Source organism: Tinamus guttatus, unplaced genomic scaffold (genome assembly GCF_059628265.1).
Source record: "Tinamus guttatus ecotype Peru unplaced genomic scaffold, ASM5962826v1 Tinamus_guttatus_pri_ptg001089l, whole genome shotgun sequence".
NCBI classification, from domain to species: domain Eukaryota; kingdom Metazoa; phylum Chordata; class Aves; order Tinamiformes; family Tinamidae; genus Tinamus; species Tinamus guttatus.
In genome coordinates, this window is record NW_028289623.1 from 646,786 (window position 1) to 672,802 (window position 26,017).

Sequence of the window (26,017 nt, forward strand, 5' to 3'; positions counted from 1 at the left end):
GGGGGCACCAGCCAGCACCAGATCCAGAATTGGGGAAAAGATGGAGAAGGGCTTCACACAGGCAAATATTGCAGTGCTGATAAGCAGGGAAACCATGGCCATGTTTGGCAGGCAAATGGAAAAAGCTTTGTGCCTTTGCTGTTTGGATTTGACCTGGGCACAGCAGCAGCAGTGCTAGGATCAGGGCAAGGAGCAGTGGAATAGCAGTAAAGAGCCCGTCCCTCAGCTGCACAGTCAGACCACAGGGCAGGCAGTGCCTCTGTAGCCAGTCAGGCTACAGGTGCTGCTTTGATGCCAGCTCTATGCTAGGAATGACAGGGTTTCATGCTGGGCAGGGAGTCACCAGGAGGGCTGAAGCCCCCATGCGATGGCTGTAGCGACTAAATATCTGCTGTGGTAGAGCCAAAGGGCACTCTGACAAAACCAAACTGTCCTCCTTGCACTTGGGGCATCTGAGTCATCTCAGGCGAGAAGGCTCTGAGGATGCCACATTCCTGCCGATGTAGAAGGAAGCCTGGCTTCCTGCTTCAACATGGTCTCTAGGTCAGAATCAGGAGAGAGATGTCAGAAGAGAAATAGCATGAAATTTATTATTATTATTATTATTTATTTTATCAAGAATGTGAGAGAAACATGAGAAATAAAGGAAGGAAGGGAGGAAGGAAGGAAGGCAGGAACAATCCAGCCTGCATGCCAAGTATATGGGAATGATGAGGAGATAGACATGGAGAAGTTATTGGTTGGGATATTGTACAGACTGAACAATTTTCCAAAGTGCCTCCTTGAGTTCCTTGTTCCTCATGCTGTAGATGAGGGGATTCACTGTTGGAGGCACCACCGAGTACAGAACGGCCAAGGTCAGATCCAGAGCTGGGGAGGACATGGAGGGGGGCTTCAGGTAGGCAAACACTGCAGTGCTGAGGAAAAGGGAGACCACGGCCAGGTGTGGGAGGCACATGGAAAAGGCTTTGTGCCGGCCCTGCTCTGAGGGGATCCTCAGCACAACTCTGAAGATTTGCATGTAGGACACCACAATGAAAGTGAAACACCCAAAGCCTAAGCAGACACTAACCACTGCAAGCCATAATTCCCTGAGGTAGGAGTGTGAGCAGGAGAGCTTGAGGATCTGGGGGATCTCACAGAAGAACAGGCCCAGAGCATTGCCTTGGCAGAGCGGAATGGAAAACGTGTTCCCAGTGTGCAGGAGAGCATTGAGAAAGCCACTGGCCCAGGCAGCTGCTGCCATTCTGACACAAGCTCTGCTGCCCAGCAGGGTCCCGTAGTGCAGGGGACTGCAGATGGCAACGTAGCGGTCATAGGCCATGACTGTGAGGAGACAATACTCAGCTGAAATTAAGAAAAAGAAGACAAACATCTGAGTTGCACATTCCAGATAGGAAATGGCCCTGTTGTCCCACAGAGAACTGGCCATTGATTTGGGGACAACAGTGGAGATGGAGCCAAGGTCGAGGAAGGAGAGGTTGAGGAGGAAGAAGTACATGGGGGTGTGGAGGCAGTGGTCGCAGGCTACGGCTGTGATGATGAGGCCATTGGCCAGGAGGGCAGCCAGGTAGATGGCCAGGAAGAGCGAGAAGTGCAAGAGCTGCAGCTCCCGTGTGTCTGCGAATGGCAGGAGGAGGAACTCGTTGAAGGAGCTGCTGTTGGACATTTTGGACAGTTTGCTCCTTCATGTCATGGGCAACAGTCCAAGGAAGAAAAGACAGTAAGAAGTCAAGCTTCTACAAAACCTTTTCCCTTTCTCACAAACACAGACACAGACACACATATCCCTCCTCCACACATAAACATGCCTTTTGTCCTTGGCAGGATCTTCATTTAACTCCCTGTCTGAAGCTTCAGTTGTGAAAGGCAAAAGCACTCTGTGTCCTAGCTCAGAGCTAACAGGTCTCCACATCAGTCCCTTTCCCAGCTGCTTTAGGTATGCACTGCTGTCAGCTAAGGAACAATCTCAGCCACTGTGTGCACTTGCAAAGTGCAGATCTCCAAGCTTACCTCTGTTTCTCAGTCAGATGTCCTGAGAGCGATGGAGAGGCTGTAACAAAGTGCATGGCTCTGATGATGAGAAGAAGGGCTCTGCAATCTGGTGCTCATCCTGAGGGAGATTTGGACATGCAGCTTTTAGGCAAGGACACACAGTGATTATTTCAGCTGCCCACATACAGATCCCCCCCACCCACCAGCACCATTTCCATTTCTTTAGTTCCTCTGTGGCTTCTGCAGGGGACATTCAGCCAATGTAAATGTCCTACAGAAGACTTGTGACCCTTCGCAGGGCAGGGCACAGCCCAACAACACACCCCAACACAGGGTCCAGTGCCTTAAAGGTGGCATCTCCTGAAGGGCAATCAGCTCAGTCCCTGTTCCTCCGCTGAGTGGCAGAGAAAAGACACAGGGCACTTTCTCAAGGCAAAGCATCTGTGCTACAAGGGCTGGCAGAGAACTTCTGCACTCCAGCCTTCCATGAGGTTTCTGGCAGCAGTTTCCTCTCACTCTCAAACCACCTCTCTGCTGTTTGGAGGTGTCCTTGCGGGGAGCTGTTCCTCTGTCCCTACACAAACCCCTTCCCACTCACTCAGCACTCAGCTCAGTCCCATAGAATAATCCAAGTAGCAGGAAACTGCCTAGGGACGTGTCCCTCTCTGCAGCGCTATAAAGTTGATCAAAGAATCTCCAGTGAGCCTGGAAAGGGGACACTGGTGCTGTCTGCAGATTAAGGAGTGGTGAAGTCACTTCCAAAACTACTCATCCTTCAGGGTGGTAGTAAAAATGCTATGCCCTTGTTTAAACATGTCTGCAGCATTTCCATTTCCACTATGTAGACAAAAGTCCTCTGGAAAGATCTACCCTCAAAATGTCCTCATGATGAGCTGCAGCTATGGGCGGCCCTGACCTTTCAGCCTTTCAGCAGGAGAATGAACCTGCCCTGCTGGAGGTTCTCCTCTCACTCAGAGCTTCTCCCCACAGCCCAGTGGGGAGCTCCCCGGGCAGGCTGAGCGCTGACCCTTGCAGGTGGCAAGGCTCACTGTCCAGGAACAGCACAGCCCTGGACACAGGGACACTGCTCTGAGTTAGAGCGCTGGGCAGACCTGGGCGCACACCCTGGCTTCACACCCCTGCAGCCGCCCCTGGCAGAAGAGAGCAGCATGCCCTGTCCCACTGTTGGGGTGACAGGAATGCTGCTCGGAAGCATCTCCCCCTGCTCGGCACAGGAGGAGGCAGGAGAGCGAGCCATAAAAACCCCATCAGTAATGGCCTGGACTGGCTTCAGAAGTCCCCTCCAGGAACCTCAGTAACATTGCCCTGCAGACAGCGACTCACCGTGACAAGGGCTGTGAAGGTTGCTCCCACAACAGCTCTGCTCTGTGCTCCCGCTCCACACTGCCATTCCCCTCTTGTTGCCTTCTCTCCTCTGCTGTCTGCAGCAGCAGGCAGTGCCCGCAGCCCTGCTGCTCTTGGCACAGGAGCTGCTCCTGCACTCGGCTGTCTCTGGGCAGTGCTGCCAGGCTGCCACGAGCTGCCTCCGTCCCAGGAGCCTGGCCCTGCTCAGGAGCAGAGGAGCTGTTGAACTCACCAATTGCTCTGTCCCTTGTGCCCCCTCCTCCTGGGGAATGTTCCCTCAAACCAACTAAAATAATCATCTGTTTTCTTTTTCTCGTGAGTGGAGAGAAGTTCCAACATTGCAATTTATTTCATCAGAGGATGAGGAGCTATGAAAGTTGTGAATGTCCCACTCTGGAAGAATGATTTTCATCTCACAACCAGACAGGGATGCCTAGATGGAACGAAAGCGAACTCACTGAGTGGTTCAGGTTTTGATTAGGAGTAATCAATCTGGGCATTACAGAATTCAGACCCCAGGCCTGAGTCTGAAGTGATATTCAGATTATTCCCGTAAAATCCACAGATGCCATCGGTGGGATTACCCTGCCGAAAACAAAGTGAGCACCACACAGAGGTGTGCATGTATGCTCTAAGATCCCACTATAATCACTGGGATAATCACTGGAGATGGATAATCATTGATAATCATTGCAGATGGAAGAGTCAGTTGCTTACACACAGATATCTGGTGACAGCTGAAGAGACAGATGTGGTCCAAAGCAGATGTGCCACACACAGATGTGGTGTCAGTGTCTGGTTGCTCTGATGCAGGAACCTGGGGACCTGCGTCATCCTAGAGGATGAGGTGAGGATCAGGTGGGGAATTGTCTCAGCTATCTGAAATGACCTCCTGGTGCCAAATACAACTAGACCCCTACTCACTCCAGCTGAGGCACAGGAAGATTCCAGTATTAACCAGCAGCTCTTGTAATTCAGTGCAGACACTTGATTTGATGGCGTTGAAAAGTGCTGGAAGATCCTTGTCAGATGCCTGGCTTGTCCAGCTCAACCATATGTCTCTAGCAAATTGGACCTACAGGGAATCTATCCTTGCCAACAGGGAGGCCTTTCTGGGCAAGCGCTCCAGGGAATCCTGGGGTACCGTCCTGAACCCAAACAAATGAAATCCAGCACTGTCTGTACGGAAAGTCCATCCTGTGCGCTGCATAAATGAGAGGCATATCACACCAAGGTATCTTGAGATTCTTTATACTCTCAAGCCCTTTTTGCTCTCCTCCCCCCAACTTCTGCTCATTCCATCATCTTATATGAACAGGGAATGGGCTAATGAGGACCTCAGCGTGTCTGGATCACAGGCTGTCAAGGTCCATGGACATTGTCAGGGACATCTTGTCCTTCCTGGAGATTTGTGCAAGAAGTCTGTCATAGGTCCAGTGTAGCCACAGAGTCAACTCAGGCAGACACCCCCTTTCCTGCTGTTTCTCAATGGCCCAGCTCTGCGTCTTCCTGGCCTCGAACAATGCTGGATTCACTTAGTAGGAAGCTGCTTCCACCATTGCATTGTTCCTGCTATATATAACGGCATGACTCTGCTCTGAACTGGGCCATTGCACACCCAGTGTCTTTGCCTCTTGGTAACCGATTTCTCTGTGACCATTCTGTTCTTTGTGCCACAGCTGCAAGTGTAGGCAGCCTGAAGTAGAGGCAGGAGCACGTGAAGATGTGCAAGCTGTCACAGGCCAGAAATATCATTGGAATGGTGATCAATGGAAGATGAAGGAGGATGCCTTTTGTGTGAAGGAGCAGATTGGATGTGGGGAGCTGTTCCTTGGAAAAGGCAAGGTTTGAAGTGAGAGCTTGTGGGTGAGGGTCTCAAGAGGGAGCTCTCCTATTTCTCAGCAGTATAAAAAAAGTCTGTGGATCACTGGCCCTGGTTCTTGTTGGGCAGACTTTAATCCCCCTATCATGACCTGGAAAGGCAAACTGCAGGGTGCCAGCAGTCTGGGAGGCTTCTGGAGGGCATTAAGGGGAACTTTCTTGCACAGCTGCCAGATGGGCTGAAAAGGATGATGCTTTCTGGTACCTGGACATTTCAAACAAGGACAAATTGATCGGGAATGGGATAGTCAATGTCTGCCTTGCCTACTGTGACCATGAGAATCTGGAGTGCCTAATGCTGAGGGGAGTGCAGAAGGACAGTAGCAGAATGGAGACTGGGCTTCAGAAGAGCCGACTTCCTGGCCTGTTAGGGGACTGGTGGGGGATTCCATGGGAGGCAGCTCTCAAGGATATCAGAGCTCAGGAATGCCAGCAGGTCTTTAAGGACAGACCTGCCAAGCATAAGGATGGTCCATTCCACAACTCACTAAAACTATCAGATACCTCAGGACACTCAAACCAGCAGACACCCCTTGGGTAAGCTGGGATCTCGTTACTTAGATCCAGGCCAATAGGGCAATGTAGAGAGAAAAAAAGGCAGAGGCAAAGGCAGAGGCATTTAGAAATATTGCCCAGAATCTCATTACAAGGACAAGTGCAGGGTCCTGCACCTGGGGAGGAATAACCCCAGACACCAGTATAGACTAGAGGTTGACCTGCTGGAAAGCAGCTCCACAGAGAGGGATTTGGGAATCTTGGTTAACAAGTAGTTAAACATGAGTCAGCAATGTGCCCTCGTGGCCAGGAAGGCTAATGGAATCCTGGCACCTATTATATGAGGAAAGACTAAGCGAGCTGGGCCTGTTTAGTTTGGAGAAGACTGAGAGGAGATCTGATCAACGCGTAGAAGTAAGTATTTTAGGGGTGAATGTAGGGAGGATGGGGCCAAACTCTTCTTGGTGGTGGCCAGAGACAGGACAAGGGGTAATGGGTGCAGGCTGAAACACAGAAGTTCCATCTCCATGTAAGGAAGAACTTTACTGGGCGCACAGCCCAGCGTGGGCTGCTGCCGCCGCGGGCTGCAGGGACACCAGGTTCCTCGGCAGAGCCGCCCCGGCCAGGCAGGGGCTGCTGACGTCACAACCAGCTGTACGGCCTGGCCTATCAGGGGCTGCGGCAGCAGTGACGTCACCAGCCGACGCCCACGCGTCAGCACAGAGCCAGCCCTGCAGAGAGCAGGGGCCTCCCGGCAGCGTCCCCGCAATGGCCCCCGTGTCCCTGCCCGCTGCTGAGACACCCCTGGCCTCACAGGCAGCGCCTGCTGCTGCCCCGGCAGCTCCGCGCACACAAGGGACCTCCCCCGTGTCTGCACCAGACCCCGCTGCCAGCCGCGCTGCTGCTGGGACAGGAGCGGCCTCAGAGCCCGTCCCCAGCCATGGGCCAGCGCTGGCCTCGCAGCTGCTCTGCCAGCAGGGACCTCCCAAGGAACTGCCCAGCCAGGCGCCTCTTGCTGGCCTGCCCGGGACTCAGCAAAGAGCAGAGCTCATGGTCACCCTCACAGACATGTATGGACCTGCTAATGCCTGGTGCTGTCCAGTCAGGAGCACAGACAGTGTGACCCCCCCTCCCAAGCAGGAGCAGTGCCATATGCCTGCTGCTGGCCTCCCAGGTGCTTACAAACATTGACTTGACCATCATATGACTAGATGATCTCCAAACATCCCTTGCAACCAGAGAAAGGTGACTTCTCTCACTCAAGCCCCCTTGAAGCTTGCTTATGAGCCAGCACTGTCCCCTTGCTGCCAAGAAGGCCAGTGGCCTTCTGGGGTGTAGTAGGAAGACTGTTGCCAGGAGGTCAAGGGAGGTCATCCTGCCTCTCTACTAGGTTCTGGGGAGACCATCCCTTGAGTCCTGTGTCCAGTGCTGGGTTCCGCAGTACAAGAGGGACATGAAGCTACTGGAGAGAGCCCAGTATAGGTCTCCGAAGTTGATCAGGGAGCTGGAGCATCTCTCCAATGAGGAGAAGGTGAGAGAGCTGAGCCTGTTTTAGCCTGGAGAAGAGAAGGCTGAGAGGGGATCTTATCAGGGTGTGCAAATACCTGAAGGGATATGCCAAGAGCAGAAGAGGATGGCCCAGACTCTCTTTAGTGGTGACTAGTGATGGCACAAGAGGCAACAGACACAAATTGAAGCACAGGACGTTCTGCCTGAATTTGAGGAAAAGCATCTTGACTGTGAGGGTGACAGAGCACTGGCATGGGTTGCCCAGAAAGGTTTTGGAGACTCCTTCTGTGGAGATATTCCAGACCTGCCTGCACAGGCTCTGCGCAACGTGCTGTAGGTGACACTGCCTGATCAAGGGGATTGAACTAGATCATCTGCAAAGCGCCTTCCGACCTCAACCCTTCTGTGATTCTATAAATGGTCTCCACTGGAATAGATCAGCTTTTTGAGTTGTAGGGATCTGCCTGTCCCTCAGCTTTATTGCGAGTGCTGCTCTAGTAGGATAGAAGGCATCCAGGGTCATTTGAGATGACCAAGGAAATGCCTGACCTGGCCTCCCACTGAAGCTCTATCTCCAGTGATTCCATTAGGACCTTTAGGCCAGGAGCTTGTAAGCAGACCATGTGCATGCTTACCCTGGTAAGGGGGAATCCCACTTGCCATGTATTTGTGGAGTTCATGAGTTAGCTGAATCCTTCTCCAAACCTGGTGCTTCTGAACAGACATGTGGAGCCCCAATAAGCCATCTGAATAAGTCATCTGAATCATATGTGCACCATGTATCAACAAGCTCCCTTCTTATCCCTGTCTGGGTGTCCTGCCTAGTTAAGAGATGTGAATCAGGACTTCTCATAGGACATTTCTAACTTTGGTAGATAATCATTATCTGATGAAATAAATTGCAATGTTGGAATCTGTATCCCTGTACTCTTTAGAGAAGGAAAACAGGTTACTCTACTTGATGGAACGTATCCCAGAGGGAGGAATCCCAAGGGACAGAGTAATTCATGAATTCAGCTGGGCTGCAGCTCGTGGCAACCTGTCAGCCCTGCCCAGAGACAGACGTGGGCAGTAGCAGCTCCTGTGCCAAGAGCAGCAGGGCTCTGCCTGCTGCTGCGGACAGGAGAGGAGAGAGGATAGAGAGGTGAAAGGCAGTGTGGAGTGGGAGGACAGATGAGAGCTCATGGTGGGAGCAGTCCACAGTATCCGAAAACACGGTAAGTCCCCCGCTGCAGGGTAATGCTGCTGAGGTTTCTGGAGGGGTCTGCAGCACCCCTCCCAGCTGATGACTTCTTTTTTTTTTTTGAGGATTGTTCTCCCTGCTTCTACTTTGCATACAAGGAGATGCTTCAGAACAGATATTCCCTGTCCCAACATCACAAGGTCAGGGCATCATGGCTACTTCTTCTGGAACTGGTGCAAGACAGTGAAGGCAATGTGGGCACATAGGTTCTTCAGAGCACTGTTCTTCAGAGCAGGGTCCATGCGCCCCAGGGTGCTGTGTGCCTGGTGCAGTGATTCTGTGAGGATCAGCACTCAGCCTGCCAGGGCGCTGCAGGGAGAAGCTCTGGGTGTGTGGAGAGATCCCCCCTGGGCAGGTTCATTCTCCTGCTGAGAGGCTGCTGTGTGGGGTCAGGGCTGCTCACAGCTCAGCCTCACCCACACAACATATCTGGAAGGGGCTTTTCAAGAGGACGCTCTTGGGAAGCTTCTATGAAAGGGAAGGCAATATCCAGAGGCTAGGATTTTGTTTTGTATCTTTGACAAGGCAGCAAATGAATGGGACATTTTAGCTTTAGATGCCTGAAGCAGAGTTCTGCAGTGCTGCTCTGAGGGATCAATAGGACTGCAAGGACCCCAGAATATTCCTTCAACTGCCTCTTCACCTGTGGGCAGCAGCAATATCCCCTTTGCAGCTCTCCTCATTCTCGTTGTGCTTAGTCTCACTCTCCTCTCAAGGGGAAGGGCTCCAGGGCGTTTCTGACCTCCTCTGCAGTCAGATTTCCAGAACAGGAAACTGTTTCCAGAATTGTCCTGACAGTCAGCTGGGGCTTCAGCTACAAATTCAGATACTCACCCTGAGCTCCTGCCATGGAGGTGTCTAAAGAGGGGCAATGTGCCCAGGGTGCTGGGCAGCGTCATTGGAGGGGCTGCAAAGGGATGACTCTTCCTTTAGGAAACCCTGTGACTGTCAGGACATGTGACCATCTCTGGCTGTCCTGCTGGGGTTGTGAGCTGCCCTCCAGAAGAGGATTCAGTGCACGGAGTCCTTGCCATGCCAGGAGAAGTGTCCTGTTCTCTCCATCACATATCCACCTTAAACTTGGAGGGAGACCAGAGTTACATGAGTGGTTTGAAACCAGCTTTCTATGAACTCAACAGAATCCGGGTTTGTCTGTAAGAACAAGTCAGATGGACTCAACAGCACTCCGCACTCTTCCCTAAGCAGAAGAGAGCTTATTTCCTTCTCCAGTCTGCTTTATGTTCATGCTTGCAGCAATAAAGACAGCTGTCTGTATTTGCATGTCAATAAAGACATGCAAAGAACCTGACCAGATATGGTGACAGAAGCTAAAAATTTCCAAAAAAAAGTAATTACAAAACAAAATGCTAAAACCCCTTGCAGCACCCCAAACTCCTTGGAAGTATGTGTGGGAATATGAAAAGACCCTTTATAGTAAAGGTGGATGTCCTGTGATATCAACTCCGAAAAGGAGAGATAACAAGAAGGTTCTTTATACACATTGACATCGAGTACCTCAGACTCCGGCTCCTCCCAAAACACTCAGGTGGAGCAGAAACTTAGGAGCTGACTGAAGGTGATAGTGAGAAGAAGAAATTACTGAGAGTTGGGACGGGGTCGAGAAGCATTTCTGTGAAAAATGGAAAGCTTATATCAAAGAAAATCCTTCTAAGCTATTATTGCCTTTTCTTCCCTACAAAGTTTTCCTGAGCCCAGTAGAACAGATGTCCAACAGCAGCTTCATCAAGGAGATCCTCCTCCTGCCGTTCTCACACAGGTGGGAGCTGCAGCTCTTGCACTTCTCTCTCTTCCTGGCCATTTACCTGGCTGCCCTCCTGGCCAATGGCCTCATCATCACAGCCGTAGCCTGCGACCACCGCCTCCACACCCCCATGTACTTCTTCCTCCTCAACCTCTCCCTCCTCGACCTTGGCTCCATCTCCACGACTGTTCCCAAATCCATGCACAATTCTCTGTGGAACATGAGGGTCATTTCCTACTTGGAATGTGCTGGGCAGGTCTTTTTCTTCCTTTTTTTCGTATCAGCAGAGTATTATCTCCTCACTGTCATGGCCTATGACCGCTATGTAGCCATCTGCAGACCCCTGCACTACGGGAACCTCCTAAACAGCAGAGCTTGTGTCAAAATGGCAGCAGCTGCCTGGGCCAGTGGTTTCCTCAATTCCCTCCTGCACACTGGGAACACATTTTCCCTGCCACTCTGCCAAGGCAATGTGGTGGAGCAGTTCTTCTGTGAGATCCCCCAGATCCTTAAGCTCTTCTGCTCACACTCCTACCTCAGGGAAGTTGGGCTTCTGGTGGTTGGTGCCTGTTTAGGCTTTGGGTGTTTCACTTTCATTGTGGCGTCCTACGTGCAGATCTTCAGAGCTGTGCTGAGGATCCCGTCAGAGCAGGGTCGGCACAAAGCCTTTTCCATGTGCCTCCCGCACTTGGCCATGGTCTCCCTGTTTGTCAGCACATGTGCATTTGCCAACCTGAAGCCCCCCTCCATCTCCTCCCGATTTCTGGATCTGGTACTGGCTGTTCTGTACTCGGTGGTGCCTCCAGCAGTGAACCCCCTCATCTACAGCATGAGGAACAAGGAGCTCAAGGATGCCATTAGGAAAGTGATTTCGTGGACCTTTTTAAGCAGTGGTAATTTTTCCACATCACTCCACAAATGACTCTTTCTGTATCCCGTGACTGGACTGACCATTGTTTCTTCATGTTATTTTTATTATGGCTTTTATTAGTGATAATAATTGTTATCGTGTTCCTACACAAGTACTTGTATTCATTCCCCTTTTTACGGTGTCTGCTTTCTCTCACCTGATACCCTAAATTGTGTCGAATGGTGGACAAGGACTGGCTCCCTAACAGTATCTCTGTAATAAAGTATTTTCTATCAGTACAGTGCGTGAAAGCTGGGCTTTTCCTCCAAAGCTGGTGTCAAGAATAAACGCAAGGACTTGCACCCCTCAAGGGCCTGCTGCACAGGATTCTCCATGGCTTCTGCAACACAGAGCTCAGAATCGTGTAATGATCTTTCAGAGACCAAGGGTTGGTTTGAGAATTCACCTATCAGAGTCCAAGGATAGTGGAGACGCTGAACGGTCATGGATTTACACATGCACAGCTCTCCTACATATTAAGGCACAGTGTCAGATGGCTGTTCTCCAGAAGGGGAAGCTGGCGGTGTCAGGAGAGCACAGAGATCCTCCTGGGACAGCATATGCCTGGGATGGCCTGTGAGAAGAGCCTCATAAAGGGAGAGGTCCTCAAAGATGGAGTTTCTTAGAGGTGAAACACTGGGTATTCCCAGGCACAAGAGGACTCTGCAGCCTCAGGATCATAGAATCATAGAATGCTTAGGGTTGGAAGGGACCTCTAGCGATCATCTAGTCCAACCCCCCTGCATACGCAGGGACACCTAGAGCACGTGGCACAGGACTGCATCCAAGCGGGTTTTGAAGATGCCCAGAGAAGGAGACTCCACAACCTCTCTGGGCAGCCTGTTCCAGTGCTCTGGCACCCTCACTGTTAAGAAATTTTTCCTTAAGTTCCTATGGAACTTTTGGTGCTTCTGTTTGTGGGCATTTCCTCTAGTCCTATCAGTGGCCACCACTGAGAAGAGACCAGCACCATCCTCTGCACTCCCTCCCTTGAGGTACTTATAGACACTGATTAGATCCCCTCTCAGCCTTCTCTTCTCCAGGCTGAACAGGCCCAGCTCCCTCAGCCTCTCCTCATAGGACAGATGTTCCAGGCCCCTGATCATCCTTGTGGCCCTGCGCTGGACTCTCTCCAGCAGCTCCACATCCCTCTTATACTGTGGAGCCCAGAACTGGACACAATACTCCAGAGAGGCAGTGAGGACTCAACTGTCAGGAAGAAGGGAGAACAGGGAGCCCTCTGGGTCACCATCTATCCAATACCAGGGGCAGGATGTATAGGCACAACTGGACACAACAAGCACCCTTGGAAATGCTCTGTAGTCCAGGTGCCCTGGACTGCACAGTCATCTGCAGTCCCCCAGAGGGATTAGAGGTCATGACACCCATTTGGTTGGATCTGACTCCCACCCCTGGTCACAGGGGCAGTGAGATGTCACCCTTTTAGCCACTTTATTCCCCTCTCCCCCTTCCATATCCTTCCCAGCCCTGGATCTCTCTGTACTGGCCATTCGATACTCAGCGGTGCCTCCAGCACTGAACCCCCTTGTCTACAGCATGAGGAATAAGGAGCTTAGGGAGGCACTGAGGAAACTTCCTCAATGGGTACAATGTCAATGCCAAAAACTGTCCTGTGTGCAGTCACTTGTCATTCCCATGTACCTGGCATGAAACATGTGCTCTTCATTTCTTTCTTTCTCAATGTTTACTCCTACCTTCCTGATAAAATAATAATAAATAATTATTTAAAATACAATAGAGCACTACATCAGGATCAAAGGCTAACTAGGGAAAACACAGGCCTGCTGATAAATGGCCCAGAGTCCTGGCGAGAGAAGATGCAGAAAAGGCCACCTTTGCCGCAGGCTTTAGTGCTAAGAGTGACCCTCAGGAATCCTAGGCCCTGGAGTCCATGGAGAAATGGAGGAAGGAAGACTTTCCCTTGCTGGAGGAGGATCTGAGTAGGGCTCACGTCAGCAAACTGGACACCCACAAAACCATGGGCTCTGAGGGGACTCTCTTGCACTGGTCAGTGCCCAGGTCTGACAGAGCTCCATGAAGTGGAGAAATCGAGTCCCTCCAGTTACACTGCTTGTACCTCTGACCCTTGACAAGCGATGTTCACACATCAGAGACTCTCTGAGCACTGCCTGATAGATGCAAAAAGGGGCTCACATGGGAATGCTCCATTTATGACACTGCATCTCACACTGCTTTCATGCCTCCTGATGGTTAGCTTGCTTCCCTTTACCCCTTCTCTGTTTGTCACACTGCACCATTGCATGTGTCACGATCACATCTCAAAGTGCACAAGTGGCAATTTCTCCTCTGGTGTTATTCCTGTGTTTCACACCTCAGACAACTTCACCTGCCACCTGCATGGTCAAAGTGACAACTGGGAATAGAAGAAGCTGAGCGCAAGGAAGGACCTTGCTCTACCTTTCTTGGTCTTGTTACAGGCATAGACTGGTTCAGGCTGGGCTGCTTTTTCTTGGAGAGCAGCAAGAGAAGAGGCATCTTTCACTTCTTTTAGAAGTCATTCAGCAACAATTTGCATCCTGCTTGTAACACACACTTGCTACTCAGGGCCATAAGGGCAGGGGGGTTGGGGCATGCAAAGGAGCACGAGGAGAAAGAAGAGCACCGGCACAGCTCAGCACTGGAACTAAGCTCTTTTTCCCCTTGGAGGGAGATTAGTGGGTGGTGTCACAGTCACCCACAGGGATGGAAAGCCATGCTGTCACACACAGCATGTGGCCCTTCCTCTACAGTCCTGCACTCCTGCCTTTCACAGGATGGGGGTGTGTGTGCTGAGAGGGACTTCTGCCTGAAAATGACCACCGGCAGGATGAAGAGGGTCACAGGGGAAGAGGACTGCTGCTTCCAGGGCTTGTCTGAACCTACAGCAGCTCATGGAGGTTACCAAAGCACAGTTGAGTCACGACACACTGAACAATCTTGGCCTGCAATCAGAACAAAACCACAAGGACTGGACCTGCTCTTTGTCCTCCCTGACCCTGGCAAAAGAAAAGACAGTTTTACTTGCCACCAATGCCCACTGCATTTTAAGAGAACAGGCTCTAAGGGAGGACCCGAGGTGACAAGATCCACACCTCCACGCCATCTGCTGACTGCTATGTAGAGCCCAGAAATCAGGTTTGGACAAAAGAAAGGACAGAAAGCATGGAGCACCGGAGAGTTGTCCTCCTTCGTTCTTTACACCACAGGATGTAGGAAGGAGGAATTGGTGACCCAACTAAGAAACATCACATGAAAACCAGGACACCCATTTACCAAATGAAGAGTACACTAACACTTGCTTCCTCACTACCTTGGAGCAGGCAACTGCTCCCTGAGAGAACTCCAGGTGCAACTTGTGTCCTTGGTACCTCTTCAGAGCTGGCTGGAAACACTTCTGGCCCCCTCCAACTGGTCTTGATTTGAGGGTGACCACCTGCAGGAAGCAACACCAGACCAGAAGTACAGCTGCCTTCAGAAATACTGTGGCCTGCAAGGCTGAAAATCAGAGGCCAACCTTGCATCCTGAGAGCTGCAATGGGCATCTGCAAAGAACATGGTGTTTTGCCAATTGACCGGGACAGATGGGGCGACAGAAAGAATCAGACACCACTGGAAAGAATGGTCTAATTTCACTATTAATATTAAGGAAGTACAGAATGATACATTTAATAAAATAAGTTTATTACACACTCAGTTTTAGCAACAGACAAAATAAGCAATCTAATGCACCTAACCATTAATATATGAGAAAGGGAATAGTGATTAAAAGATATATCATCAATTGCCTAAATATGTTACTGTCATCCAGATCCATAGTCACTGTTGTGGCGAGGATTTGGAGAACCTTTCCAGCAGGAGGGAGGTCTTATGGGAGGTCTTATGTGGTGCATCCACCCGTGAGGTCTCCAAAATCGCAGTAAGAGTGTCCATCTTTTATAGAGACAAATCAGCAATCATGATAACTTGCATTTGGTTTGTGAGCGGTAACATCTGATGTGGAATACTTTCCCTATCATGTGGGATGGGGATCTGGTCAGAGCCCAGGCCTCGGATGGGAGGGTTCCCCTCAAGGTCAAAAACAGCCGCACGAGAGCGTAAAAAAGCTGCAGTTTAATAAGCCTCCGTGCAAGCTGGAGTGAGCAATTCTGCAGGTGAGTGCTGTGTACTGCATAGGCAGTGCCGTATTCATCTCTAAGTCAGCCCCGACTCAGGCCTGTCATTCGGGCCCTGGCACTTCAGTTCCTCACGTTCCGCTCTGTCGTGACACACCAGGTTATATTCGTCACCACATTGTGGGGCTGCCAAGAGATTTCCTTGGTAGTGGGAAGCAGCATGAAAAGAGGAAACAGGATCAAAATACAGCTTGGGAAGCTCAGATTGGGCAATAGGATGAAGAAATATCACTTGAAGGGTAAAGCGGTGGTGCTACAGGGCACCCAGAGCAAGTTTTTCACCACCAATGGCTTTGTGTTTCAAGAAACAGCCACTGAGGATGGAAAAGCTCTCAAGGAAGGGAAGGACAACCTCTTGTGAGAACTTGCTGGGAAAGCAGATTGGGTGTCCATAGTCTGCAGGGACACAGGAGCAGGTCTAGGATGACCCGTGGTAGAGATGGCCAAGGGCGCTGCCAAGGCCCCAACACAATGGAGGTCTTAATCCTCTCGACTATGGCTGTTGTGTCTGTTACTGAGGCCTACCCCGAGTCATCAGGACTTCTTTGCCCCCTTTATCCTTCTGGGGACCCTGGGAGGTGTCGTGTGTTTGTCCTGCACTCGACATTGCACACCCTCACCCAAACACTGATGCGAGCGAGGACAAGGGCAACACATGGAGGAAAGGATCTCCCTTCCCAGGGTTTCTCTGCCTGTGCTTGGCCAATGTGTATTGACAAAACACATCAAGGGTGTATTCAGCATCAGAGCCACCTGAGTATTTTCCCTATCTAACTATTACCAATGATTATATTTTTTAGCTTTAACCAGTCCCTGGTGAGTTGTTGTAGTTAATGGCCTCAGTGGGATCCATCAATGCTCTACAAAACTTTAGGGTTTCTTTCTCACTTTGAATTCTTCACGGATTTCTTCAATCTCCTTTCAATAGCTGCAATTCATGGACTCAGCTCCAAATACTGCATTGAGCTCATTAAAAAGCAAAATGCCCTGATAAACCACGACTCTCCCTGCAATTTCCTTCAAGTGTCCATGGCTGATTGGAGAGGTTTGGGGAGTGTAGCTGAAAGCTGAAGACAACAATTATATACAAGTATTTCATCTTTTTAAAGTATTGTATTATTATTTTAAAGAATAGGTGACAGCACACCATCCAATTCATAGCCATCTAGAGTGACTCCTAATGAAATCAGCACATGTAGGAAAAGCAGTGTCCCGGACATCAGGCACTGTATGCACAATCTTCCTCTCCAACTCCCCAGCCCTACCGTTTCCCTCATCAGCCTCTCGAGAATTTAAATCACTCGTGTTGAAAGCTAGCCTTAGTCCACCTAAGTCTGCGCTCAATGTTATAGCTCGCCTGCCTCAATTCTCACCTGCTTTACTTAGACAACTGGCTGCCAACAGGTACAGGGAGATCTTCTTTTAGTTACAAGAAATAAAAAAAAAACAAAGCAGAGTATAGTTTCATGGAATATAACGACACTCTTTGAATGTATCCATACAGTCTGTACATATAGTAAGGTCTTGGCTAATGGGGCAGACTGCAGAAAGACAGAGCAAGCTTTAACCTCCCCAAAGGGCAAACCAGCCGCTGGGCCTCTGAGTGAACAGAGCATCAGGAGGAGTCACAATGTGTCCAACGCAGATGTTAGAAATTGTCACTTTAAACAGGACATGTGGGAAAGACCTCCAGCATGCAGAGCTGGGCTCACAGCATCACTCATGTGCTGCCACAGACTTAATAAGAAACCCAAGGAAGTCCTTCCTTTGGCAGTGACTTGGAAAGCCACATCTCTGACAGGGTTGCAGGGAGATGGGGTTTTCTTCTTTAAGATGGTAACCAGGACTCTGCTCCAGAGATGAGGAAGAGCATGAAGGGAGACTACAGGGATTTTCCCCAACTTCATCAGCTGCAGAGCAGGGAGCTGGTCATCTAACAAACTGCTGATGGAGTCAAATGAGATGGGGGAACTGATGAGTGAGATGGGGACTGCTGGATCAACACCCACAGCCTGGACCTCAGTTCTTGTTCCCAGAGATCCTGCTGCTCTCCACCAAGGCTCCCAGCTTTGGGAGCTCCTTCCCGAGGGGTCACACAGAAACTATCATTGCAAAGACCCCTGTGGATCGCAGGCTGTGGCAGTAGCTGCTCAGGGCTGGAGGCTGCCACAAGAGTCCTGCCTGAGTGTCCCACATTGCTCAGGGGACAATGCGGCAGCCAGGACTCCTGGGGCTGGGGCTTTCCCGAGGCTCCCATGGGGCAGCTCCAACCCTTGTGTGGGTGCTGGGGGCAGGAGGAGAGAATCCAGGGTAGGTTTCCCTGGCACTGGCTGCCCCTCTTCTCCCCCACGCCGGGGTGGGCAGTGCTGGCTGAGCCCAACACAGCAGCTCACACAGCCCCCCAGGCCCCCACACCAGCACCCCCAGCACCAGCAGCCCCGAGCGGGGCTCCCCTCCCTGCCCCAGCCCCGCACAGCCCCCAGCACAGCCAGGAGCCCCGCAGCACCTCACAGCCAATGGCTGCACTGGGCACGAGGAGGTCACTGCTGCCGCAGCCCCTGATAGGCCAGCTGCAGGGAGAGGGCGTGGCTGCTGCTTGGGAGGTCCCCGCTGCGGGCAGAGCTGATTGGGCAGCAGCAGGGCTGGCTCTGCCTGGTGACTGTGAGGTCACCGCTCCCGCAGCGCCTCATTGGGCAGCAGCCGGGCCCTGCGGGGCTCTGCGCTGCTGAGATCATCTCCGCGGAGCAGCTGCTGAGCCCGGGCTGGGCTCCTGGCGGGGAAGGGCTGGGGAGGCCATTGCTGCCCTGGAGGGCAGGGCCAGAGAGCCGGGCGGGACGGCGCTGTGACGTCATGTCTTTGTGAGTGCCTGATTGGCCGGCAGCAGGCAGGCAGGCGTGGGCGGTGGGTGGGGGGTCTCTGTGGTGAGAGGAGCTGAGAGGGCGGCAGTGGTTCCTGTGTGGGGAAGGGGTTTGAGGAAGCTGCTGTCTCTGAAGGCCACAGGCAGCAGCAGGAATGTGGTGGGTTTGCACCTGTGAGGTCACCTCCATCCGAGCAGCTGGGTTTGGGGTTTAGGGTATAGGGCTGTGATCAGTGACGCAGAGCCCAGTTGGAGACCTGCAACTATTGGTATCAGGAGTCAGTCAGAACCTGTTCAGTTCATTAATCAGTGACCTGAAGGGGCAGAGTGCACCCTCAGCAAGTTTGCTGAGCATAGAAAAGTGGGAGGAATGGCTGATAGCCCAGGGGTCTGTGCAGGCTTTGAGAGGGACCTGGACAGCCTGGAGAGTTGAGGGTAGAGGAACCTCATGAAGTTCAACATGGGCAAGTGCAGGGTCTTGCAGCTAGGGATGAAAAACCCCGTGCACCTGGACAGGCTGGGGGTTGACCTGTAGGAGAGCAGCTCCACAAAAAGGGGCCTGGGAATCGTGGTTGGCAACAAATTGAGCATGAGCCATCAGTGTGCCCTTGTGGCCACTGATACTGGTGGCTGAGGTCTGACGGTACTCAGAGTTCCCCACAATATTGCAATGGCAGGAGATGTCTTTGGGTGGCCACTAGCTCCAGGCTGTGGTGTTTCACTGCGGGTGCAGGAATCGCCCTCCACTGCCCCTTCCCTGGGCCTCCTGGGTCCCCACTGCCTCTCTGTGGATTGCAGAGCCCTCCTTTCCCCATGTGCACCTGGGTTTAGTGCTCTACCTTCTGGTCCCTGCACTGTGAGTCATCCCTGTTTCGTTAAAGCTGCACTCAGTGCCCACTCCCAGGCAAACCCTGTGCCTGGAGATCCCCTGGGGGTTCTCTCATCAGCACAGTCACGTGTGGGGCAGCCTGGCACAGGCAGTGCAGAGACCATTGCCTATCTGCAGTGGTCCGCATCTCATGGAGTTCACAAGCAGAAGAGCAGGCCCATTTGTGGTTGGACACCTTTGGGCATATTTTTTGATTCCAGTTCCTAAAGAGAGCCCAGATTCAGGACCATCATAGGGCAGATCCCCTTTTATTATGGAAATGTTATTCTGGAATCCAGCTGTGGCTTAAGGGAGCCCAAGGACTGGTCCTCCCTGTTCTTCCAGGGTACGAGGGAAAACAAGCCTCTCTCTCCCAGGTTCTGAGATTTCCTGGTCCATATCTGCAGAATAAAGCATGGAAGGACAGCACAGAAATGAGGAGGCCAAGTCTAAATAGAGAAAGTCCTGCTGCCCTCCTGGAATGTGTCTTCAGGAAAGATGAACTGCACGGGAAGGCTGCCTCTAGACTTTGCTTCAATGCACTCATGTTTAGTTTTGTGTGTTGGAGCTTTGCATGGAACCATGGAAACCTGTGGTGACACTTGGTTGCCATTTCTCTCATATTAGAGAGATTTGAGATCACACTCTAACCATAGCCACGAGAGCTGAGATCTCCTAAACAACACTGGTCCCCTGGTCTCAGCCCACCTGCCCTTGTCCCGCCGTGACTCTGTACCCCAGAGGTCCCTTCGTGTCAGTGCTGGAAAAGATGCTGCAGAGGAAAACTCTCCTCCCTGCACTGGGCACGTCCAAGGGAGCTCAAAGAAGCGGCTCAGAGAATCCCCCCTCTCTGCTAGTGAAGGGGGAAGCCTGGCTTCCTGCTTTATCATGGTCTGTGTTTAAGAGCTAAATGAGAGATTCTTGTGCAGATGTGACAAAAAACAGGTATCTTTATTTTTTTTTATTTATTATTTTAAGATGGATGTAAAAGAGAGAAGTAAAAATGAAAGAAATGGATAAAATACAGCTTTGATACCAGATATCCTGGTGAGTGAATGAAACAGTTGTTACCACTGACCTTGTAACCACTGGATGAGTTTCTTCAGTGCCTCCTTGAGCTCCTTGTTCCTCATGCTGTAGATGAGGGGATTCAAGGCTGGAGGCACCACGGAGTACAGAATGGACACTACCGTATCTAGAATTGCGGAGGAGACAGAGGGGGGCTTTAGGTAGGCAAACAATATAGTACTGACAAACAAGGAGACCACAGCCAGGTGTGGGAGGCACATGGAAAAGGCTTTGTGCCGGCCTTGCTCAGAGGGGATCCTCAGCACAGCAGCCAAGATCTGCATGTAGGACATCAGAATGAAAAGGAAACAGCCCAAAGATAAATAAATACCAAGAACAAGAACCCCAGCTTCCCTGAGGTAGGAGTGTGAGCAGGCAAGCTTGAGGATCTGGGGGATCTCACAGAAGAACTGTTCCACCTCATTGCCTTGGCAGAGAGGTAGGGAAAATGTGTTCCGAGTGTGCAGGAGCGCATTGATGAAACCAGTGGCCCAGGCAGCTGTTGCCATTCTGACACAAGCCCTGATGCCCATGAGGGTCCCATAGTGCAGGGGTCTGCAGATGGCAACGTAGCGGTCGTAGGCCATGACCGTGAGGAGAGAAAACTCTGCTGAAAACAAGAAGATGAAGAAAAATATCTGGGCAGCACATTCTGAGTAGGAAATGGCCCTGGTGTTCCACAGGGAATTGTGCAAGGCTTTGGGGACAGTGGTGGAGATGGAGCCAAGGTCGAGGAGGTAGAGGTTAAGGAGGAAGAAGTACATGGGGGTGTGGAGGCGGTGGTCGCAGGCTACGGCTGTGATGATGAGGCCGTTGGCCAGGAGCGCAGCCAGGTAGATGGCCAGGAAGAGCAAGAAGTGCAAGAGCTGCAGCTCCCGTGTGTCTGCAAATGGCAGGAGGAGGAACTCATTGAGGGAGCTGCTGTTGGACATTAGCTCCCTCCAGGCATGTGGGACTGTCTAAAGAATAGAAGATATGGAGTAGTTAAGAGAAACTTTTGAATATAAAAGCCCTGAAGTCATTCAGTTGTCCGGCACCGTCCTCCATTACCTCCCTTTAGTAAGAGTATCTTAGTGCAGTTTATCTTGTTTATCTATTAATGTTGTTCCTATCTGTCCTGTACTCATGTCTGCTTGATCTAGAAGATCATCGTGTCCATTATGCTGCCCTGAAAGGAGACCAGGCTCTGCTGAGAGCAGAGCTGTGCAGTTTCAAAGTGCCCATCTCCAAATTTCTCACCCTTTCTCCACACACCTCAGGGAGGTCTCCACACTCCACTTCTAGCCAGAGACACACAGGGCTCATTTCAGCTGCTCATGGACAGCCTCCCACCACCACCTCCATACCCTCAGCGTCTCGGCAGCTTCCTCACACATCGCTCAGATATCACAGATAGGCCATGAGACAGCAGAGCCTTTCTGGAGGGCAGGTGGCAGCCAGGCAGGAGACCACAGGGAAACAGCAAAAGGAGCGTTAGCACTGAAGAAGGGCTCTCTTTAAGGGAGAGACAGTGCAATTGCTAGGCTCACAGTCTGCATTTCCAGGCGCTCCACAGGACAAAAGGGGACTTGGGAAATCTCACTCCCATGCAGACCCCTCTGTTCCACAACTTGTAGCATCAGTGTCTGAATTGAAGCTGAAGATATCCAGCTGCAAAAAGCTGAGAGCAAGAACAGGAAAAGCATGGACAGGAGGGGAAACAAGGAGCAACACCACCAATGTGCTGCCAAGGGAGGCAAGGAGAGGGACAGAGAGGCCTTCTGGAAAACTTTCGCTTGACTGGCTGGGTATGTCACCTCTCCGAGGGGGACGTCACAGGGCAGACCCTCTTAGCCCTTTGGTGGGGCGGCAGGCAATGACCTGTGGCAGGAGAGCTGCCCCTCTCCTCTGCTGCAGGTCTGGCTGCAGAGGAGGCGGCTCCTGCCCTGCACCTCCTGCCCCTTCCCTGCCCATCTCTGCTGCCTGCAGCTGTCCCTGCCACCAGCTCTTCCTCTATCCCAGTGTCCTGTCCCTGCCATTGCTCACAGATCCCATATCGTATCACCCTCTGTGTGCTCAGTTCTGCCCTACAGAAACCTCTGGGCAATGTCCAGTGGCCGCTCTGCAGTTGCAGATCCTAAGGAATCGGTCACTTTAGGTCCTATGAGTCCACAGAGACGCTATGGATGCTACCTGTAGGCTACGGTGGGCATGAAGCAGCTTGCTGAGACTTCTCACAGACCTATTAATCTCTAGGCATGAAGATCTAGGACTCCCAGTTCCCTGTCAAAAAGAGAAAACTTGTTCCTTCATTCCCCCTGCAATATTAAGGAGGCTGAAAGAGCAGAGAGAGGAAGGAAAGCTCCTTCCCTTTCAAGTGGCCCTTCTGATCTTGCTCCTGTAAAGGACCCCTCGCACATGCCCTCTGTATGAGCTGGAGCTGTGAGCAGACTTCACTCTGCAGCAGCCTCTTAGCAGCAGAATGAACCTGCCCTGACGGGTGTCTGTCTCCCCATGCAGCGCTTCCCCACAGCGCTGTGGGGAGCACCCTGGGCAGTGCTGCCCCTCGCAGGCTGCAGAGTCACTGTCCCGGGCACACAGCACCCTGGGCCTGGGGGATGCTGCTCTCAATCACAGCCCATGCGGAGCTGGGTGCAGACCGCATCTTCACACCCCTGTGTCTTCCCTGGGAGAAGGGAGCAGGATGCCCTGTCCCTATGAGCGTGTGGCAGGGAATCCCTGCTCTGTAGCATCTCCTCCTCCTGCTAAACCCTGGATACTCCAGAAGAGAGACCTTTAAAATCTCAATCCCTAATTACATGCATTGAGTTCAGAAGAGCCCTTCAGGAAGATCAGCAGCATTGCCCTGCAGCCAGAGACTCACCGTGTCAAGGGCTGTAAAGGTTGCTCCCACAACAAGTTCTCCTCTCTCCTTCACATTGCCCTTGCCCTCTCGCTGCCTTCTCTCCTCTGCTGTCCGCAGCAGCAGGCAGTGCCCGCAGCCCTGCTGCTCTTAGCACAGGAGCTGCTCCTGCACAAATCTGTCTCTGGGCAGTGCTGACAGGTTGCCACGAACTGCAGCCCAGCAGAATTCATGAATTACTCTGTCCCTTGGGATTCCTCCCTCTGGGATATGTTCCATCAAGTAGAGTAACCTGTTTTTCTTCTCTAAAGTGTACAGGGATACAGATTCCAAAATTGCAGTTTATTTCATCAGATAGTGATTATCTACCAAAGTTAGAAATGTCCTACGACAAGTCCTGATTCACATCTCTTAACTGGGCAGGACACCCAGACAGGGATAAAAAGGGAGCTTGTTGATACATGGTGCATATATGATTGAGATGACTTATTCAGATGGCTTATTGAGGCTCCACATGTCTGTTCAGAAGTGCCAGGTTTGGAGAAGGATTCAGCTCACTCATGAACTCCACAAATACATGGCAAGTGGGATTCCCCCTTACCAGGCTAAGCATGCACATGGTCTGCTTGCAAGCTCCTGGCGTAAAGGTCCTAACGGAATCACTGGAGATAGAGCTTCAGTGGGAGGCCAGGTCAGGAATTTCCTTGGTCATCTCTAATGACCCTGGATGCCTTCTATCCTACTAGAGCAGCACTCACAAGAAAGCTGAGGGACAGGAAGATCTCTAAAGCTCAGAAAGCTGATCTATTCCAGTGGAGTCCATTTATAGAATCACAGAAGGGTTGAGATCGTAAGGACCTTTGCAGATGATCTAGTTCAATCCCCTTGATCAGGCAGTGTCACCTACAGCACGTTGCACAGACCCTGTGCAGGCATGTCTGGAATATCTGCAGAGAAGGTGACTCCACAACCTTTCTGGGCAACCCATGCCAGTGCTCTGTCACCTTCACAGTCAAGATGCTTTTCCTCAAATTCAGCCAGAACTTCCTGTGCTTCAATTTGTGTCTTTTGCCCTTGTGCCATCACTAGTCACCACTGAAAAGAGTCTGGGCCATCCTCTTCTGCTTTTGGCATCTCCCTTGAGGTATTTGCACACCCTGATAAGATCCCCTCTCAGCCTTCTCTTCTCCAGGCTAAAACAGGCTCAGTTCTCTCACCTTCTCCTCATTGGAGAGATGCTCCAGCTCCCTGATCAACTTTAGACATAGATAGACATATGCTGGGCTCTCTCCAGTAGCTTTATGTCCCTCTTGTACTGCGGAGCCCAGCACTGGACACAGGACTCAAGGGGTGGCCTCCCCAGGACTTAGTAGAGAGGCAAAATGGCCTCCCTTGTCCTCCTGGCAACAGTCTTCATACTGCACACCAGAAGACCACTGGCCTTCTTGGCAGCAAGGGGACAGTGCTGGCTGATAAGCAAGCTTCAAGGGGGCTTGAGTGAGAGAAGGCACCTTTCTCTGGTTGCAAGGGACGTTTGGAGATCACCTAGTCAGATGATGGTCAAGTCAATGTTTGTAAGCACCCGGGAGGCCAGCAGCAGGCATATGGCACTGCTACTGCTTGAGAGAGGGGCCACACTGTCTGTGCTCCTGACTGGACAGCACCAGGCATTAGCAGGTCCATACATGTCTGTGAGGGTGACCGTGAGCTCTGCTCTTTGCTGAGTCCCGGGCAGGCCAGCAAGAGGCGCCTGGCTGGGCAGTTCCTTGGGAGGTCCCTGCTGGCAGAGCAGCTGCGAGGCCAGCGCTGGCCCATGGCTGGGGACGGGCTCTGAGGCCGCTCCTGTCCCAGCAGCAGCGCGGCCGGCAGCGGGGTCTGGTGCAGGCACGTGGGGAGATCCCTTGTGTGCGCAGAGCTGCCGGGGCAGCAGCAGGCGCTGCCTGTGAGGCCAGGGGTGTCTCAGCAGCGGGCAGGGACACGGAGGCCATTGCGGGGACGCTGCCGGGAGGCCCCTGCTCTCTGCAGGGCTGGCTCTGTGCTGACGCGTGGGCGTCGGCTGGTGACGTCACTGCTGCCGCAGCCCCTGATAGGCCAGGCCGCGCAGCTGGTTGTGATGTCAGCAGCCCCTTCCTGGCCGGGGCGGCTCTGCCGAGGAACCTGGTGTCCCTGCAGCCCGCGGCGGCAGCAGCCCATGCTGGGCTGTGCGCGAGCGAGGTCCCCCTGCCCAAGGAGCTGCTGGGCCAGCAGGAGGCTCACGGCGGGTGCTGGCGCTGAGGTCGCTGCTGCCAGAGCAGTGAGGGGCCAGCAGCAGCGGCGGGGACGAGAGGGTTTGCTGAGGGTGTCCCGTGGAGGGGCTGACACCTGCGGAGCTCTGCAGCCCTGGAGAAAGGCAGCTCCTTAATCAAGAGGAGGGAGATGGAGCACTTAGCAATAGGAATTTGTGCCGCTGTGAGCATGGTCTTCTCTGTCAAACGTGGACCAGGAGCAGAGACTTGCGGCCAGCTACCATTGGACCAGGGAGTCCAGCAAGACCTTTTAGGCTGCTAAATGAATCCAGTGCCTGAGTGAGCATGGTGTAACAAGAGCAGCACCATTAATAACCAGGCTCTTTGTCTGTAGTAATTCCCCTCCCTGTCCAACAGGAGGGATCTTGTGAGATTTTCCTACAGGGTTGGGACTGGGTCTCTGTCCTTCATGGGTCCACCTGCTTTTATGGTCTAGGTAGGACTGAAAGATATTAGAGGTCTGTGACTTTCTATCCCAGCAAGTTCTCCTTGGAGAACAGGTACAAATGCTTTAGCAGGAGACAGAAGGAATGTCCCTCCAACAAAAGGGAGCTTGGAGGCTGCTGCCTGATGGACGCTGAGGTTCAGGCCTGAAGCTTCCTCAGCGCTTGCGAGGATCTGCATCCAGATATCCCAAGTGGTCTGTGCAATACATACAGATAGGTATCTTGGAGTACGTGGAGTAGAAGAGGTAATTTCTCAGGTGGAACTGAGAAGAACTGGTGTGGGATGCGGTCATGGAGT

The 26,017-nt window shown here is 52.0% G+C and overlaps 1 protein-coding gene across 1 annotated transcript; it reads right to left on the reverse strand.

The window, feature by feature from the left end:
- Window positions 1-733: 733 nt before the first annotated feature.
- Window positions 734-1,696, reverse strand: LOC148590785 (olfactory receptor 14A16-like). Its single transcript, XM_088538598.1, has one exon. It carries the CDS (start codon window positions 1,667-1,669, stop codon window positions 734-736), a length of 936 nt encoding a protein of 311 aa, XP_088394724.1. The 5' UTR covers window positions 1,670-1,696.
- Window positions 1,697-26,017: the final 24,321 nt, after the last annotated feature.

Coding starts and splice junctions, on each gene's coding strand:
- LOC148590785 (XM_088538598.1), bottom strand. CDS start 1,669: ATGTCCAACAGCAGCTCCTTCAACGAGTTCCTCCTCCTGCCATTCGCA.